General features: G+C 35.7%; 1 protein-coding gene across 1 annotated transcript; it reads left to right on the top strand.

Moving 5' to 3' along the window:
• LOC128677296 (uncharacterized) lies at positions 1 to 21,073 on the top strand. The gene is made up of 40 exons (XM_053758040.1): positions 1 to 159; positions 2,024 to 2,219; positions 2,544 to 2,630; positions 3,139 to 3,371; positions 3,889 to 4,102; positions 4,272 to 4,370; positions 4,775 to 5,001; positions 5,395 to 5,614; positions 5,768 to 5,866; positions 6,131 to 6,357; positions 6,754 to 6,967; positions 7,135 to 7,227; positions 7,367 to 7,596; positions 7,797 to 8,004; positions 8,285 to 8,380; positions 8,686 to 8,912; positions 9,094 to 9,304; positions 9,391 to 9,480; positions 10,021 to 10,250; positions 10,663 to 10,873; positions 11,002 to 11,097; positions 11,383 to 11,612; positions 11,860 to 12,058; positions 12,328 to 12,423; positions 12,624 to 12,850; positions 12,981 to 13,191; positions 13,374 to 13,469; positions 13,584 to 13,813; positions 14,025 to 14,238; positions 14,361 to 14,456; positions 14,634 to 14,869; positions 15,144 to 15,354; positions 15,744 to 15,839; positions 16,213 to 16,436; positions 16,779 to 16,995; positions 17,250 to 17,330; positions 17,765 to 17,997; positions 18,355 to 18,577; positions 19,233 to 19,328; positions 20,097 to 21,073. The coding sequence occupies exons 1-40, from the start codon at positions 31 to 33 to the stop codon at positions 20,306 to 20,308; spliced, it is 7,065 nt and encodes a 2,354-aa protein (XP_053614015.1). The 5' UTR covers positions 1 to 30; the 3' UTR covers positions 20,309 to 21,073.
• The last annotated feature ends 70 nt before the right edge of the window (positions 21,074 to 21,143 follow it).

The raw sequence follows: 21,143 nt of genomic DNA, 5'->3' as shown, positions 1-21,143 counted from the left end.
GTGAAGTGGTGGGACTATTACCATCTCATAATGTGTAAATTAAAATGTTTAACGTTAGTGACAACTTTTTTGGGTCTGTTTGGGATTAGTGCGTCGACCATATTGCAAACGGGACGATGTGAAAGTATAAATGTTGAAAGTCACTTTAACATTACTGAAGTGAGCGCTCTTTTATCTACTTTCACGAGCTTTTATTTAACTTTCTATATATATGTATGAATGTAACTATATTAATAAGGGTCATGCAAATCAATTTTTAATAGTCGTATACGCTTTTTTAGTTGGGATGACATTACGTTATTGTGTTGTGCATGAATGCATAGTGAACCCAGGATCGGCTCCCGATGAGGGAACTCCTCAACTGTATACTATAATGCACGGGCATGTTTTTGTTGCGCGTTGAATGCAAAAAGATCTCTCTAATGGCAATAAAAGCATAATTTGTACCTAAAATGTGTACGAAATATCAAAGACTTCGTGACTTTCATATTAAAATTAGAATAAAATTAATTCTGGATAAATTGGGTACTAGTAAACTTTATCTTATATCTTACCAGAGGTCCGAATCTCTGCCCGGCTTCGCTCAGGTTAAATCATAATAAATTATAAACCTAAGGAATCACAGTATCTATTCGTGGAAACCGTACAAAATAATACATCCGTAGTTTTTGAGTTTATCGCGTTTATACAGACAGACAGACACGACAGGGCCTTGTTATAATATGTCCATAAGAAATCTTGTTGTAAATGTTAATGCTAGGGTTAATTATGTCAATGGTCACATTTTTTATGATTGCATAAGCGATCGTAAGGTGCGATTTCTTCGATATTTAGCTTATTTATTGCTTGTTGACGAAATTAATATATACTTATTTCTTTTAAATATACCCCAAAATATTTATCTAACAATCTTTCCTCATATTGAGATTACAATCTAATCACAAGTAATTAACTTTATCAAGTAATGTATCGATTATAGCATTTTGTTGATAAATGCCAAACTGATTAATTGGTACTACAATGTTATGCCAGAAAATTCCAGAAAATATAGAAAAGACCTTCGACCCAGGCTCTGATAATATCTCAGATCAGGAAAGTGGAGATTGAAAATTAGAAACATAAAATCACACTTCTGAGACAGACACCTGAAGTGTGTGTCACAAATAATATGTGTAAATCCGATTTGATCAAAGTGGACATAATATTTAGTGGTCATTTAACGGTATTACGAGGAATGTCTGTCTAAAAATTAAGTTTAACTTTTTATATTTCATATTTAATCTGTTTTTCTGTTTCGTAGGCAGAATTTTGACATGATTTGATTGATTTTGATTCTCCTCGTTGGTACTCACTGAAAAAAGTCCGGACGACTTTTGTGCTTCAGTACGAAATACCATGCATGTTTCACTTTTTGGCCACGTACAATATACGTATAAATTAAGAAAAACAACGTTTCTTTCTCAATTTTTTTTTTATGTTGACATTAAAATGGCCACATTAAATTTAATGTTTACATTTATATTGATAAACAGGTAAATTCTTTTTATAGTATCACTTCCATTGTAGTTAAAATAATAAAGACTTTTCACACTAAGTAATTACGATGACGATTATGAAGTTTGAAACAAATACTTTGATTAATATATGAGGCCTGCATGAGTTATTCTGCGAAATACGGAACACAAACTTTCACCCCCCATTACAGTCAAATGGGAGTTAAGATTTGAAAAAAATCTACTCTATGTTCGAGCGGGCCTTGCTAACTATATGCATACCAAATTTCATGAAAATTAGTCCAGCGGTTTAACCGTGAAAGAAGAACAGATAGACAGACTTTCGCAGTATATTATTTATATGGATTATGTTTTATTTCCTCACCGTAACCAATTGCTATCGTGTCTCGATTCTCCGCGATCAACATGTTAAAAATAGTAATTTTAACTAATTTGATCCTAAAGAGTATGATGTACCGATTTGTTCTAACACTTTTGAATAATGTTCTGATTTATATTGATTTTTTCAGTTCGCAGGATCATGGGAGGAAGTGCGGCGTTCTGGCAGCGTGACACAGGGCAGCGACTGTTCCAGGGTCGAAGTAACTGAGACTGAAGATGGTGTATCGTTCGTGAATAGGGCTGTCGACAGCAACTTCTTGGTCATCACTGAGGGCAACGGCGTTGAGGCTAATGGGATCATAACTTTGGATGTCAACGGGAGTCGTATGTTCCTTTAAACACACACTTTATTGCGTTTCCGCTGACGTTATAATTTCAACACAGTATTGTAAATTATCGTGCTGTACAGTCACTAGCTCTCTCTCTATTTCATCTGAGTGCTTTCCAGTTTCTTCCTCAGCCGTTGAGCGTTGAAGACCAGGGTTCACTTTCCTACTTTTTCGTCTCCACTTCGCATGATCGGCATCCTTAGTTGTCAGACAGTTCGGCACCCCCTTAGGACAATACCACTCAAAAGGCTGTTTTTTTTTCTTTTCTTCTATAGTATTATTATTACACGTGTCTCACAACTATCTTGTTTTATTTCAGCTGTGGTAATAAACGTCCTTCTTATCAATTACAACATTTATGCTCTCATGTACAGCTGTGTTGACATCGGAGAGTCGAATAGAGAAGGTACGTTTAATCTTACTTCTTCTAAATGTAAGATATTTAAGTTCTTCATTCGTCAGTTCGCAGTCGTTCAGTGTTCATGACACTGATGCCAGATTTCACCAAAAGCCATATGCATGACTTATACTACTACCGCCATTAAAAGGCTGAACACATAGAACTCACTAGATAAATATTTAAACGGAAACCAATGGTGGTCATTTAAAACTCCTATACAAAGCCAGATGGTGTGTAAGCTGGTATATACTCGTATAGCACGAGTGGGATTCGAACCAGACGCGCCATTGTGACGCAACGACAACTACACTGCAATGTTATTGGTTCGCTGCGTCTCACTTCGAATCGATTCGATGGTGAGAAGTGAAATGCAAACCCGCACTTCGCCCACAGGAAACTATGTATCACAGGAGGAAATCTTAATCACTGGACCGCTACCGCTTTTAAACTAGCCATTTAATATATTTCTATTCGTCCTCATAGAGTGATTTCAATAAGATGTTTTACGTTGCAGTGACTATCTACCTCCTGCAAAGAGAAGATGCCGTGCTAACAGAAATGATGACTGAACTGATTATTTTCACTTTGAACAGCAACTTCGGCATAACTCTAAATGACCTAAGGCAGATAGATCATTCAGAAGAGGCATGTTTTGAACTGCCTGTGATAAATCCTGGTCTTCCTGTGGTTCTAGATGGGTTGTGTGATCAGAACATCCCTGCTGTGCCTGGGTTTCAGCCTGAAGATGTAAGTTTTTGTTTTTAATACACATATTATGCTGTGCAGTTTCAGATAGCTTCATAAGTGATATGGTAAAAGAAAATAGAAACTTTAGCACACATGTTTCCTGACGAAACAATTTTTCATTTGCTAATGTTTTATATCATATTTTACAAATAATATTACTTACAATTATATTATTATCTTAATGAATTAAGGATAAGCATTGAAGACTTCTTAAAAATTAAATAACATCATCTAGTTTTCAAAAAAATTCTCCAATTTTCTCTTTGTTCTCTGCTATCAAGGGAATTTCGGGATACAAAATACTCTAATCTAAAAAATACTCATATCTTAAATACTCTAATCTCAAAATGACAAATGACAGAACGAAATGAAAGAACCTTACATTATTGTAACAACTTTGTTAGTAGCAAAGGTCAAGGAGAAAAAGATAGGATAGCCTACTTATTTGTTTTTGAAGCTTACTTTGGCAGTGACGCAATATTTACGATAATGTCTCATTTGTTCATTTATTTGGCAGTTCATCGGTGTATGGCACCAAATCGGCAGCTACTACTCCGAAAGCTCGGTCGGCACGTGCTCTCGCGCAGAATACAGCCTCGGCAATGACGTCATCAATGTATTGAACAGTGAAGTCGTCCAACAAACGCTTTCAACCATCTCTGGCACTGCGTCTATCGTAAGGGCTGATGGAAGTGGAAAACTCCAGGTTCTTCTGGAAATTGGGCCAGAACGTAATGATTCTTTTATTAGAAACTCTTTGACTAAAACGTTTTTTTTTACATAAATATTATAGTTACATTCCAAGGTATCAATCAATAAATGAAAATGTATAAACAAAGGCAGATCACAAGACATATTATTTAAAATTGAGTTTATCGTTAACGAAACATTAATTTTCAGTTGTGGCAGAACAAGAGCTGTACATAATTGGAACAGATTACAATAGCTTTGCTGTGTCATACTCTTGTCTCAACTTGACGGAAACCAATCAGAGAAGAGGTGAGTTTTGACGATACTGTTGTACAGACAATAGCAGATCCGTCTATCCTAATTTATTATTAATTCTCCGCTATTACCGCGGCATAGAGATCCATGCTTGACAATACATGACATGCGATTGATTGTACATTATGTTCAATTCGTATTTTTCTTTTAGTATTTCTTGAACTGTATTTTACCTATAAGTATTATTTATCATATTGTTGTGCCTATTCTAACCTTGAATTTTCTGATTTGCTTTATAGATATATTGTTTCTGCAAAAATTAATCACTACTGTCGCTTGAAGTTACTTGGATAAAATTTCTTTAATTATACCTTCTCCTCGCCTCGATCTATGATTGCATGCATTATATATGATGAAAATATAGTTCATAGCTCAAATTATATAATTTTGGATGACAGTTTACAGTTGGATCCTAACTAGGTCTCCGCAAATAACGAGTGAAACCCAAACCCTGATTGACGAAACTCTCCACTCGTTCAGAGACCTCAACCAGAGGTACTATCAAGATACTCCAAGAAGTAATGATGACTGCTTCTACTTCCCTGTACCTGATGGTTCTCCTGTCGTCTTTAGAGGACCGTGTGATCAGAGTATCCCGGTTATGCCTGACTTTGATCCCGCGGAAGTAAGTTTCTTAAATTGTTTTATGCAAATTTATCAAATACTGTACACCTATATTAATTTTAACTTCTTTGTCTACTTGTAACGTAAGAATTTCGTCAATTGGCCTATATATCTCCTATAGTGGCCGCTTATACAAGCGTATTTTAAATCTGTCTGTTCTTGTTCATTAAAATTTATCCAAAAATCATCCTTAAAAACATTTTTTATAGAATTTGCCCTACTGATCAAAGATCAGTTTTTAGATACCTATTTAATTTAAGATAAAATGACAATGATATCAATACATATGATATATATAGGTATTACAACAACAATTTATAATGATATTGATCTTGGTTTTCATGTGATTGGATGTTTATATTCATAAAATCTTGAAACGATTACTTCTTTTCAGTATCTCGGAATATGGCACAGCATCCAATCTTACCCATCCCAATTCATATTCGGTTCATGTGTCAACGCCGAGTATTCTCTTATCGATGACAGTAATATTGGAGTCCGGAACACTCAGGTCGTTGGAGAAAGACTTCTCACTATTGAGGGTACTGCTGTTGTGGTTAATGCTTCTGAGGCTGCTAAGTTGTCAGTCACTTTCCCCATTGAAGGAACTAATCGTAAGTAATAATAAAACAGGAAGCGTAATGAAACACAACTCAAAATAAACATTTTAGTTGTTTTTGGTTACACTTCCAGTTTTACTTTATGTAGATAATATGCATAGATGTTTAGATTTCAAACGTCTTTTAAAATCATTATTTTTATTTCAGTAACAACCACAACTGATTACTGGGTACTGGATACGGATTACACAACATATTCTCTGGTATACACGTGTGTGGATGATTTGGAAAATAATGAAAGAGCAGGTAAATTATAAAACCATAGTCTATATCACAAAGCATCCTTCTTTTGAGATTTAAGCTAAAATAATGACGATTTCTGTTGCCAGTCATGTTCAGAGTTCGGACCCCGGTCAGAGTACATGATTTTTTCCTCGTGATTGGATGTTTATATACATATGTCTAAATTATAATAAATAGCATCGTTAACTTAGCCCATACCATACAAGTGTGTGACAACTACTTGTGTGATTTGTGTCTAAATAAATTCATTATCATTATTATTTTCAGTCACCAGTTGGAAGCTCAGCAGAACGAAGTCCCTTAATACAACAGTATTATCTCTCATGGACGATATAATTGACACGATCCCAGTCCTCAAGAACAGCTACTACCTGACAGAAGACCAATCTCTAACAGGTTGTTTCTACTACCCTGAAGCTGTGCCTGGTCAAGTGGTCATCTTTCCTGGACAGTGTGGAGATATTGAAACAGTGCCAAACTTCAATCTGACCGCGGTTAGTGTTTTCTATTTTGCAAACCTCTTATGTAGCTGTTGATTTTTTTTGTCAATGATTTTGGCAACAATTTAATTTTTTTATCCTTCTTGTATAAGTAAAACTTATACATTGCAAACTATGATTTTGTTTCTTTTGAAATTAATTATGTCGCTGGAAGATCATATGAAATTATATACAAAATTGCCGGCAAAAAATACTTACCTTGTTAATGAGGTTATAGCCCGTGGTCAAGAAATATTTTTGGGTCAGATATGAAGCAAAACGCTGATTACATCTACTCAATAGCACGTCAGCCGAATTCAGATTTTTTTACCATTTTACTACCAATCCTGAGGGGATTGGTAGAAGAAAGGTAAATGAAAATCAAATAATTAAGTATTTTGATTATATCAGTTCGCCGGCACCTGGTTTGAATTGGAAGCCTACCCTAAAGACCAGCAAGGCGGGCAATGCATCAGTCACGAATACGAATACACGGGAGACAACACATTAAGTCTGCAGTCTTCACAAATCGTGAATCACCGCCTTGTAGTCTCCAACGGTGTTGTTACTTCTGATAGTGCCAATAGTGCGCGATTGACTATCAGTATTACTTCTGATGGCGAGAGTAAGTTTATGGTTTGTTTCATAATAATACCAAGCTTGTTTATTTTATGTACCATCATAAAGCTAAACATGACCGTTCGAGTCTTTAATATATTAAGCTGCTCGTTTTTAGAACTCAGGTGAGATTAAACGATTGATAAATTATCTAAACTTTAAATTTGTTTTCAGTTATAACAATTCCATTCTGGATTGTCAGCACCGACTATGAGAACTATGCTCTTGCATACAGTTGTGTTGAACGAAATGAAGATTTCAGGGCAGGTAAGACGAAATATACTTTTCTTAGAATCATCTCTTGGCATCTTTATTGGAATTGATATTTTTAAGATTGGAAAGAATGTCTTGTGAAATGAATTCTTCGTGAATATAAGAGATAAAAAATGAATATTATTTATTTCAGTGTACAGTTGGAAACTTAGCAGATCGTACGGTCTCAGCGAAGACTCTATCAATTATATCGAAGCTGCTATGCTTCCTATTGAAGTTCTCAACAACACTTACTTCGAAACAATCGACCAATCTCTAAGTGCATGTTTCTACCTCCCTGACTTAGAGCCTGGGGAACCAGTGGTTCTTGTAGGACAATGTGAATATGATTTGCCTCTGGTGCAAGACTTTAGGCCAGATTTGGTAAGATTCAGATATTACAGATACTGGTGTCTAAACTAAAAAGAGTTTGTACTATAGTACACAACCCTCTCAGATTTGAACATAACGATGAAAACATATAGGTATCACCAAACAAAAGAATTTAGATACATAAGCATAATTTTCTAAGTATCATGGTAACTATGACTAGACTAGTTAATATAATTAAACTTATCTTTTAGTATACTGGCAAATGGAGATTACTTTCGACATACCCTGCGGAATTTCAAGATGGAACCTGCAACGACGCCACATACACTCTCCTAGATGATGACACAGTAGAAGTGTATAATACGCAGGTGGTAGACAAGACATTAGATACTATTACAGGATCAGCTGTTCTGGCTTCTGAAAATGGAACTGGAATATTGCTTGTTACTTTCCCTGGCAGTAAGTTATCACAAATGTTTACACCGCTTAAAGAACATCTGCTCAACACATCTACTCGCATAGATAGATTATTTCGATCGGATTTACAGTGAATTTCTTACAACAATTATCTATTTCTTTGTTTTTAATGTCTTTATTGTACAAAGAACACATTATACACCATCGAATAATTTTATTACTAAAGTTGGCCTTTTTAGGTACCTGGTACATTTTGTTGAAGTCTTATATTTGACTTCTTACTCTGTCCATCACAGTTAATAGTTATTTATTTTAATTTCAGATCCTATACAATCCGAATATTATATACTAGATACCGACTACACCACGTATTCATTAGTATATTCCTGTATCAACCTAAACGAAAGAGAAAGACGAAGTAAGTACACTTCAATGTTTTCCATTATACATCACATAAGTAATCTATCTTTTATTCTCGTTACTGCGTTTGCATTTTTTTTTTTCATAGGCCATTAAATGACAAATTAATATTGTACTTCTCTTGGTAATTATTTTTTCTCTCTAGATATTATGTTTACTAACGTTACACCTGAACTCTAACAATAAATCTGTAAACTAATAACATAAAACTTATTTCTTAACGCATCAATAATTACAATATATATATTTTTAACATAATACTGAAACGTATTTTCATTAACAATATTTTTTACCATTTTCCAGTCTACAGCTGGATCCTCAGCCGTAACGAGACGTTACCAGAGGAGTCTCTCGCTAGCATTGACGCAATCATCTATAACGTCACAGTGTTAGACCACAAGTTCTACCAAACCGTCAACAGATCTGATGAAGACTGCTTCTACTTCCCAGAGGCTGATGGTAGACCAGTGGTATTTAGAGGACAGTGCGATCAGAATATTCCTGTTGTTCAGAACTTTAACGCTGCAGGTGTAAGTACATAGCAGATTAAAATATAATATGAGGGCTAACGTGGGGTCTAAGAGGGGGAGGACTACCTGCTCCCGTCACTCCAACATATAAAAAAAATTGAAAATAATCAATTCAGATACAGATACACGGCATCTCCTAAATTATATGTATTTTGATAAAATATAACAAATATTTTTCCAGTATCTCGGCCTATGGCATACCATTCAGTCGTACCCCTCATTGTCCCAAGTGGGTACTTGTAATAACGCTTACTACGCCCTGGACGATGGATTGATCGAAGTCTTCAACACTGAAGTCATCAACCAAACGCTAAGCACCATCAATGGCGTTGCTTATATCAATGAAGAAGATCCTGCTAAGCTGGTAGTTTCATTCCCAAGTGTACCAGAAGGTAATTATTCTTTTCAGTTAGCGCATATTATTTATTTTTAAACAATTGTAAACGACTTTGTTTTTAAAATGTATGTTTCTTTACAGTGACTATAGACTACTGGATTCTAGATACCGATTACGTGTCCTATTCCTTAGTATACTCATGTGCCAACCAGGGTGACGAATATCGTCAAGGTAAGATAAAATTTAGCGTTATTCCTTACTATAAAAATTACCAACATCATTAAAAGTAGCATATATACAAAATTAACAAAATAATAAGTAAGTTGACAATGTGTATTAGAGATTCATACAGTGATATTGTCTAGAATCAAGGAAATTGTAAGTAAATTTATTTGAAATCTAATATATTTTGTCTATTAACTACCATGTTCTTCTACAGCTAAAATGTTGTCGAATTTGCCTTTGACATTAGAAATTACTGGCATTAATCCTGTCATAAAAGTCAAAGAAAACTATAGACAAGAGCTAAGCGTAGCCACATGAGAGAGAGCTATGCAAAAACTCGTTAGTAAACTGCCAGCTCAAGAAGGAAAAAGATATTAGCGCATTATTCCGTTACCCTTCACGTTAGAACTACATAACGGGTAATGGAATAAAGCGTTTTTGTTTCTTGTATGAGCGAAATTGACGATATGACAATGTCTATAAGATCCTTTTGTCTACTACATATACTATAGAAGTTTATACTCTCATTAAGAAATTTACTTTCAGTGTGGAGTTGGAAGCTCAGTAGAACAAAAGACTTTCCCATGGCAGCTGATTCAGCTATCAATGAAACTATGAGCAACATTGAGATTCTAGATCAAAGGTACTACGTGGTCGGTGATCAGAGTCCTGAAGGTTGCTTTTACTATCCTAAACCGATCCAAGGCGTACCTGTGGTTTTCCCAGGACAGTGTGATGCTAACATCCCTGTTGTTAGCGATTTCAACATAACGAGGGTGAGATTTTATATTAACCTTCCAGTCCCGAATTCGCTCGTCTAGACCACCCTTATCGCTTAAGTGTATAAAAATTTGTTAAAAACGTATTTTCAGACCTGCTGAATATTATATAAAAAATTCGGTTAAGTCGTTTCGGAGGATTATTAGGCAGTAACTTAAATTTATATACGAGAAATTTATATAGGTATCAGATTTGCATGACAACAATAATTGGCCATTGACACGAAAGTGACTCTAACTAAGTAGGTACACGATTGATTAATACAATTTTGTTAATTAAAAATACAGAAATATTTATTAATTCGCTTGTTATTTGGATGGATAACATTATATCATTACTCAAACCTTCTGAATTATTAATATCATGTAGACTCTACCTTATTAGTCGTTTAATAATTATTTATTTTAGTTTGAAGGCAGATGGATTGAGATAGAAGCTTACCCTGACGAGCAAGAAGGGGAATGTTTGAGTCACACCATCTCATTTGGAACTGGCAACTCTTGGAATGTGGTCTACAGCAGTGTTACCAATTTAACTTTGAATACAAGTGATGCAGTTTTGAGTCAATCGACGACCGAGCCCGGAAAACTAACAATCACTTTAACTACACCAGCTGGAGGTGATTTAAAAAATGTTGATCCTATGATATATTTTTTCAAATATTCAAATTTCATTGGATATTAATACAAATTATCATATAAATAATATTTTACCATAGAGTGATTAATATTTTTCAAATTGTTTCAGTCGTTACAAGACCGTTTTGGATTCTGGACACCGATTACGAAAACTACGCTTTGGCTTATAGCTGTGTTGATAATGAAAATGACGATACACGAAATGGTAAATGTAACTTACTATCATTCACTATGGATAATGTCCGTAATAAAAAATATATATATATAATCATAAAAGAGATGAGGTGTCTTTCTACTTCATTTCTACAAGCATTTAGTAGTATAATTAGATATTTTATCCATTTATCAAATAGGTAACCACTTAATACACATGAAAAATTCATAGACTAATTTGTTAATTGTTTATAGATGCTTAAATATGCGTTTTTTAGGAATTCACCATTTTTTATCTGCTTCTATCTATATAATAAACTTTTGTTTCAATTTTCAGTGTACAGTTGGAAGCTCAGCAGAACGAGGGACCTGCCTTCAGAATACAACGATCTATTCGACAGTACTATCGACAACATAGATGTACTTCGTAACAGTTACTTCTGGCCAGTAGACCAAGCAGACGATGCTTGCTTCTATTTACCAGATCTACAACCAGGAGAACCAGCCATCTTTCCTGGACAATGTGACCAAACTATACCTGTTGTTTCTAATTTTGATGTTGAAAGGGTAAGATTAAATGATGATAAAATTCAATAACTAATTAAAAAATAACTAATTAAATAAATTCAATAACTAATTAAAAAATAACTAATTAAATAAATTCAATAACTAATTAAATTACAAAAGCAAATCTAAAGATCAAGAAATATTTATATATGTACTGATAGATCAAGAAATATGTACTGAACAGATAAAATACAATAAAGCAAAAACCTATCTAATAAAAAAGAAATAATGTATTCTTTATTTTTAGTATCTTGGTCGTTGGCGCCTCATCTCCAGCTACCCATCAGCTTTGCAAGAAGGCACTTGTAATGAAGCTTACTATGATTTAGCTGATGATGGAGCCATCATTGTGTATAATACCGAGGTTGTCGACTTGGCATTAGCGTCTATCAATGGATCAGCTCAAGTTATTGCAAACGGAAAACTGCTGGTTAATTTCTCTACAGGTTCGCTGTTTTTTTTTTAATGTTTTTAATATAAAAAGTTTTTATATTGTCTAGTAAATACCTTGTTATATACAAATGAGACATTAGAATTAACGTAATTATTTTTTAAATTAAAGTTATAATCTCGTAAATAGACATTTTGGAAGACAGGGTTAGTTTTCAAAAGGTGCTCATAATGTAATATTATTATACTTCATGTAATTTGATTGTCAATTTTTATACTATACTAATTTTTATACAAAAGTCTGATGATTAAACATGACTTGCAGCTCCTGAACCGGTTGAGTACTGGATTTTGGATACTGACTACGACACATATACATTGGTTTACAGTTGTGTTAACATCAATGAAGAACAACGTCAAGGTAAACTGGAAAAATTACACATACTTAGGGTTTTTATATCTTTACATAATCGCAAAGATCCCACATCGCCTTTCAAACTTCTCCATCTGGAGCTATCTATAGTTTCTGAAATGGTGACCCATTGATAGCCTCCCTGACTACAAAACGACGTGATGGTTTTATATCATAGTTTTTTCATTTATTAACTGTTTTTTTTTCAGTGTGGAGTTGGAAGATGAGCCGTAGTCATTCTCTGAACGAGACAGTACTAGAAGCCATGGATGAAATCATAGATTCAATCAATGTTCTAAACAATGTGTACTACACTGATGTTCTTCATAGTGAAAACGACTGCTTCTACTTCCCTGAACCTAACAATCAGGCTGTCATCTTTAGAGGACAGTGTAATGAGAGTATTTCTGTACTTCAGAACTTTAATGTGACTGCAGTAAGTTACTCGTTCTCATATTAAAATCGTCAAAAATCCTATTAGCTACCTAGTTTACTGTGCGTTTAAGAGAATCCGACTTGATGATGATGTGATTTGATGCCTTCAGAAATTTTCATATAATTTACAGTACTTAGGCGAATGGTACGCCATCGAGAGCTACCCCCTCGAGTTTCAATTCGGGACTTGCCAAAAAGCTGAATACTCCTTAAACGACGAAGGAGGTATCGATGTCTACAACACTCAAGTCTATAGACAAAGACTGGATGCCATCAGAGGCACAGCTGTTGCGAGCGATGATGGAAGTGCTAAACTGAATGTAACGTTCCCGATTGGTGAATGTAAGTTCTATTTATGATCGGGTTCGAGGGACCGTTGTTTCTGAATGTTTCAGTGGAAAATTTTGAATTCAAGATACAATTTGTTTTATTAATTTCTTATAACTAAATATACAAAGATACCGAATAAAATACTATGTGCTTATAAAACTAATTCAATTAATAATAATCTGTCTTTATTACAGTTGAAGTAGTCAGTCCATATTGGGTTCTAGATACTGATTACGAAAACTATGCTCTGGTGTACTCGTGCGTCAATATTAATGAAGATTACTATAGAGGTAAGTCTTTATTTCTTCAATACGCAATCTAAACAAATTTTGTTCTCACTTTTTATTTATATATTAATGTCCAAACTGTCCAAGGCATAACTCAGTTTTCCATACAAATTTCAGTTAATAGCTGGAAATTGAGCAGAGGATGGGAGTTGAGTGACAGTATCAATTATCAAATCAATTCAGTCATGAGTGAAATCAGAGTACTAGACCAGAGGTACCACATTACGTGGGGCCATGGTGAAGAGGAATGCTTCTTCTATCCACCACTGACTGATGGCAAACCTGTGATTCCTGGCCAGTGCGAGGATGACATCGCCAATATCGTAGACAATTTCAACGCTGCTGGAGTGAGTGTTAATAAATATATTCAGCCGTAAACTTCTAGTTTAATGATAAAACTAAAAAGTATAGGAACCGTAATCTGATGGCTCAGCAACCAAAAGATATTATTATTAAATATCACAAATCGCATCATTTAGACGAAAATGAAAACTTGACATAAACTTAATATTTTTAAGTATACTTCATTAGAAAAAAGACCTGATTTCTCATTCACAGTTTGCCGGTACCTGGTACGAAGCGGAACGTTTCCCATCAGAGCTGCAAAGCGGTGAATGTGCTACCAACATATTTGAACAAACTTCCGCCAACACGTTCTCCCTGAGCAAGAGCATTATCTACAATGAAAGGTTGGAGACGTTTACTGGAACAGCCACGCTTGCTGAAGATGGTAGCGGGGTATTGACTGTCAATCTTGTCTCTGAAAGTGGAGGTAAGTTTAAACATTGTATCAAAATTTTTTTTACTCCATGTTATTTTTCGAATTTGTCCGTTATTTTTGCATTAAACATTATATAAAAATCTTGATTAAACAAGTCTGACTTGTTCCCACAGCTAGTATCAACCTGGACCTGTATGTATTGGACACGGATTACGATAGCTACGCACTGCTCTATAGCTGCAGAAATTTCGACGAGGATAGAAAACAAGGTATTATTGTTTCAATATTATTAACTAGTTCGCTTTGGATACATAATCAATTTTCCATGAAACTTTAGTCGTCAAACATATAAAGATAGGTATCTCTTTTTGAATAAATATTCTAGAAGTTCACTGTTAATTGTGAAACCTCTCCCTAAAGTAGTATTAACTCATAATGTATTCCAGTTTACAGTTGGAAGCTCAGCAAGTACCAAGAAGGCCTCACAGACGAAGCAAATGCAGCTATCGATCATATAGTTGCCGAAACTTACGATCTATTCGAGGACTACTATGAAGTTATCGGTCATAACATCGATACATGTTTCTACTATCCTGATTTTGATGGAATTCCAGAAGCTATCGAGCTACCTGGATCATGTGATGATAGAATAGTTGGCGTTGCTAACTTTGATGCTAGTGCTGTGAGTTATGATTACTTTTTTCCTTCTTTTTCTTCTCAGATTTTGAATTTTTTTTTTTTTTATTTGAATGCTGTGATGTATCGACTTTTTATATTATGCGAATATAAAGTCTCATTTCATTTTATACTTATTCATTCAGTTCAAATTGTCGAAGATCTTTAAATACGCACGGAAGTAACATTAGCATTATTTCAAATAGGTAAGTGCTTGCATTATTTTTCCAAATTGATGTCGTTTAATTATGTCGCTAATTATTTCTTCTTTTTGCATTCAGTATACTGGAAGATGGTTCGAAATCGCGCGCTATCCACTGTTTGACCAAACTGGCACTTGCAATCGAGCGCACTACACCGATCTCGGCGATGACATAGGAGTCCTTAATACAGAAGTTCTCAACCAAACTCTCAACTCTCAAGAAGGAACCGCACAACTGTCTTCCAATGATGGCAGTGGCGTTATTAACGTTACCTTTGTTGTGGGCAACGGTAATTTCGTTTAACTAGATTTCGTAAAAAGAACATTTCTGCTGATACATATTTAATACTTACTACGAGTATATTATGATATTTTTTTAACACAACTTGTTATGCCATTTATATCGGACTTTTGTACGTAGCTTCTTGCGACCAGTCTTACATTTTGAGTGAATGTTTTCACAACTCTTTAATAAAGACAATACCTTATAGGATAACATCCTAATCCTTTCATGAAGAAAGTCAGCAGGCCCAGCAAAAGAATTAACATGAATGCTGATAATCTATCTTCAAAAACATTTTGAATTGTTCTTTCTAATTTGGTTGGTGGAACCTGTTTGCAATTATTTTCTCAGATCTTATCCTATTATTTAGTACCTACTATCTAAATGCTTTTACAGAGGAGAGAGTGGCAACTCTTTACGTGCTTGCCACTGACTACATTTCCTACTCATTGGTCTACAGCTGCCAAAACTTAGACAATGGAAATAGACTAGGTAAGGATTCATTTGTCAGAAAAACATTATTACCTAACCGTATTATACATATTATATTTGTTAACATAAGCCGGTAACGTTAGTAAGAAACAAATTATATCTGGCTGTCCTCCTGGCAGAAAATGGCAAACCCAGAAAAAGCTGTGTTCATATTGATATGAAATCAGCATCTTTAGTTGTCAGAGTATTGATACTCTGACAACTAAAGATGCTGATTACCGAAGAAGAGCAAAACATCGGAAAGGGGACCTTTTGCTGAAGAATCCGAGAAAACTGATGAGAGAGATAAACACTAATATTGGCCAGATTGTAGAACAGCTTTAGGTTAGTTTGACCAAAAATACCTACCTAATGCAACATTCTCATGTAACAGTGAGCAGTTGGAAGTTAAGCAGAGAAAGGACACTCAGTGCTGGAGCTACTGCCATCATAGACGAAATAATTGGAAAAACTCAAGGCCTGGACAACGCTTACTTCTTGACTACCGACCAATCCGACGAGGCCTGCTTCTACATACCCGAAGTGAATGATCAAGCGCCTGTGTTCAGACAACCTTGCGCAACTATCACTGGGCAACAAAACTTCGACATTCAACAGGTAGATACGTAAATACAGATAATTGGCGTGTGGTTCCGCCCTAGAATAGAAGCACTCCATATCCTCCCGTGGAAGTCGTACAAGGAGACTAAGGAACACATGGCCTTGACAATTGACAGTTGTTTTTACGCCAACCCCTAGATTACCAATTGATATTTGTTTTATCGGTTATCCAGTGTAATAATAAAATGTTTGTTCAATGGGAGAAAATTTCCAATGGTAAAATATCATTTGAATATACCTATATATTGACATTTTTATTTCATAAGTAACTATTTTAATGAGAAATTGTACTGGATGAATTCATCTTATACAACTTTCAAAAAATACTTGGTTTTATAGTTCATGGGCTGGTGGCACGAAATCGAGAGCTACCCTCGAGACAACGAAGCTGGAGATTGTCTCAGCTCCAACTACGAGACACTGGGCGATCAGATCAGGGTCGTTGACACCGCAATCTTCAACGTGACTGCCCAGTTCACCTCTGGAACTGTCCAAGCTGATAGCAATGGTAGATTGCTTCGCTTCCTCAGCAATGGGACCACGTCATTCATACAAGGTTTGAGTGAAGTTTATTGTCTATTTTAGTTCACGGCACTACTAGGAAGTTTAAATTACATGTGTATTGTGTAAATTGTAGATATCCTTCTCAAGTATCTTTAGAAGCGAGTCAGTGATAGTTTATTACATAAATTCTGCCATCATACGGAAAATAGACAAATCTGACATTATTTTTGATATTGTGTAATAATTATTATATTGCTTTCAAATATGTAAAAGCTTTCAATTAACGATTAATTATGTTATATTTAGATGTCTGGGTGCTAGCAACAGACTACAGTACCTATGCGCTTCTATATTCCTGCGAGACCATCGATAACGAATACAGAAAAGGTATGTAAACTCTTACGTTTTATTCTCATCACAGCCCATGAGTTTTACCTATATAGACCATCTTACATTACCTATATAGGTAGAACATCTTTTAGCTTTTTATTAGCTTTAGTGTAAAAAAATCCTTTCTTCCCATTCCAGTGACAATTTCAAAATATTCTATCTTAGTGGTCTGGTCCCCTACAATCCCCAAGGGACCTCTACTTCCTACGCCTTTCGGCTGAGCATTGTCTGTCAATCAACTACGGAAGACATATAATAACTGCATCATTAGATATTATTAAACAAAGCCGTCCTACCCCTCTGTCTGTTTCTAAGCTTTCTTCTATTACTACACTATTATTTAAACAATTTATTTCCAAGTTTTATAAATACAAAAATTCGCCAATTAGTTAGGTATACTTATATTGATGAACTCCTTATTTTTTTTTCAGTTTGGAGCGCGAAATACAGCAAGTCTCGCATCGAAGAGTTCCCCGCAGCCGCTCAAACAACGATGGACGCCGTGATCTCCGAAAACCAAGTCTTGTACCCTCAGTTCTACAGCACGACCAGCCAGACTGCAAACGCCTGCTTCCACTATCCTGAGCAGGACGGCCAACAGGTCATCCTGCCTGGACAGTGCGATGACTTCATTACCAATGAACAGAACTTCAACGCTATTGAAGTAAGATTGGATTTTGTCAGGAGATTTTAGGATTTTTAAATTTTGAAACTAATGTCTACTGACGTGGTAAGGTCACTGGGTCATATTCAAAAGAATAATATGTAATACTTACATATCAAGACCAAAAATACAATAGCTCAATCTAGCCCCACTTCCTCCGACGCAAAAATATCAAATTTATAGACGTCTATCGCATGCGGCCAGAACAGTGGGCAAAATTACACACTTTTTAACCTAAAGGGCCAAAGAGAGGTAGAGGCAGACCAAGGAGTAGACGGCGGGATGACTTAAACATTTTTTTATAAGAAAAGCCAAACTGTTACGTTCCTTGGGCACAGAAACTGCTTTTTCTTACAGTACACGGGCACCTGGTACCAAATAGAGCGTTACCCGTACCAGTTGGAGAGCGGTTCGTGTTCCGGCGCCAGGTACTCCCTGGACCAGGGCACGGAGACAGTGACTGTACTAAACTGGGAGGTCGTCAACGGTACCCTGGAGACCATCGAGGGAACCGCCGTTGTCAGTTCAGAAGACGGCAGTGCCAAGCTTACTGTGTCACTGCCCGTTGCTGGGACTGATGGTAAGGACTTTTATTTAACAAAAATGTTACACAGTATAAACATATCGACTCCCAAACTAGGGAAAACCTGTATCTTGGGAACCTGGAGCACCAGTGAGAGAGGCTATCGGTTAACACAATAGTGACGGGACGATGGCGCTCCAGTACTAAACGCCTGTGATCAAAGGTTTAGGTTCGAATTCTGAGATTATTACCTACGTGTTAGTATATACCTATCTATATATATAGTTTTTGTGTAGTATAGTTTTCGTGACACCTATTCCTTCCGGTGAAGGTTAACATCGTGAGGAAACCTGCACATTGAACAATTTAGGTCACTTGTGTGTAGTGTATGCGACTATTTGCCACTAGACAGCGGCAGGTAGTCGTAAGTCGAGTCAGATGCCTTTAAGGGACTCGAATAAATGTGATATCAATTTTAGCAAGAATACACTCGATAAAAAAGAAAGAACCGACCTTTGGAGGTCCTATTGAGGCATATAGTATTAAGAAATCTGCAATTAGCTTCTCTGCTGCTCTGCATTCTCTCTCTCTCTCATGTTGGTACAATAATGAAGAGGAAAACGAATCTAAATCCATTTTACTGGGAGTCGTCCGAATCTAAACATTTAATACTAATGTTCTCCCAAATATCTACATTTCTAATTTGTTTCAGTGATGACCAATTCGACCCTGTACGTACTGACTACGGACTACGTATCGTACTCGCTCGTGTACAGTTGCGTCAACATCGACCTGTACAACAGAGCTGGTGAGTGATATTTCCATTCATTCGAACATTAGATGTGATTTTTTTCTAAATTTGCATTTACACCAAGCGAATGCTCATTCTACCGATACAGATACAAAAACATTTTTAAAATCTGTTCTACCTTCTACCCCTACTCTTGACTGCCCCATGGAGTTAGTAGGTATTCCGTCTTACTAAATCCATGCTTATACCTAATCTGCATCATCAACCATAATGCATTCACCATATGTGCCCGTCCAAATCAAAAGGGACCTTATGGCGGCTGGCACTTAGGTCTTTATTGCCGTTGTTCCAATATAAAACAACGGCAATAATGGCGTAAGTGCCGGGCGACATAAGATTGATTTTGACGGCCACATATGACTCGATATTCTAAACAATTATGTCGAAGTGAGATCACGAGTTCAGAGGAAAAAGCGTACCTAACACATTATAATGAGAACTACAGAATAATAAATACCTTACTTAATATAAGAGAAATAACGACGCGCCTCGTGGAGGCAACGGGAGACTCGAGGGCTGGCAGCTTTTTTGCTCAGCGTGTAAGCCTCGCTATACAACGGGGCAACGCTGCCAGTATACTGGGCACGTTGCCTCCCTGTGGCACGTTGGAAGATTATTTTTATTTGTAAAACGGCATTTTTGTTTTGTATTTATGATGCTTTTTGTAAATATGAATAATAATAATAAACTTAATATTATAATCAATAAATTGATTGTTTTTTTATGGTACGCTATTACCTATTAATATACCCTATTTATTTTCAGTCACCGCCTGGAAGCTGAGTCGCACGCGCACACTACCAGCAGCCGCCGCCACGGCCCTGAACCTATACATGGATACCAGGGAAGAACTCCACCAGTCATTCTTCATACAAGTGGAACAGAACGAGGACTGCGAGGAACCCAATTCTTCCGCTTTTGTCACCAGTAGTATTATTGTGACGGTAGTTTGTCTCGCTGTTAGGATGCTAGTGTAAATTTTAATTGTAGGTTAGGTATATTTTATAAATTGTCCCACGATTGTCTCTTGTTTTTCATAAAAATCGTTCACTAGTTATTCCTCTTTTCGATTATGCAGATACTGTAATCCTTATGAGGAACTCAAAATTTCTGCATCAAGTTCATATTTGTTTTTCGCAAATACGATCACTTGAGTGTCGCAAGCATCTATATTCCTATTAGAACTCGACGTAATTTTTAATCCTTTCTCCCCTATTTATCTCCGCGAAAAGTTCACTTTTCGCAATAATGACAATCGTCTGCATTCCGCTAATAACCTTCTTTCTACACCAATGCAATACTCTCATTCCTTTTAAAAGTCCTTCTTCAATAAAGCTTAGAGCTCTAATGGAATTCTCTCCCATTAAGCTCCCATTGGACACAATGGCAACATCCATCAACTCTTAAAGATCTCGTTTCAAAATTCTACCATACATGTTTAAGTAACGGAGTATTTTTGCAGAGATTTATGTTAAGAACTTTGATAGGTATTTGTAATTTGATAGGTACCTATAAGGACATTGTAATTTAGAATGTAGACCGTCATTGTAAACACCATTTATTGCTAATAAATAAATTGAATTGTACTTAGCGAGATTTGTCCCCGAAAATTTATTTCGATCTCACAATCATAGATTTAGTGTTGTGGTATTGCAGTGCCTGTATCGACAATTAAAGTTAGGGCTAAGCACATGATTATTAAGTTGTAAGGAAAGGAAGTATAAATATATGTGAAGTACCAACGCAAGTTTTATTTTTCTTCTACATATTATTAAATAGCTATTACATAATTCTAAGTAATTTTTGAACACA

This window comes from Plodia interpunctella, chromosome 17, assembly GCF_027563975.2.
Source record: "Plodia interpunctella isolate USDA-ARS_2022_Savannah chromosome 17, ilPloInte3.2, whole genome shotgun sequence".
Taxonomy (NCBI): domain Eukaryota; kingdom Metazoa; phylum Arthropoda; class Insecta; order Lepidoptera; family Pyralidae; genus Plodia; species Plodia interpunctella.
This window is presented reverse-complemented; position numbering and strand designations above follow the sequence as displayed.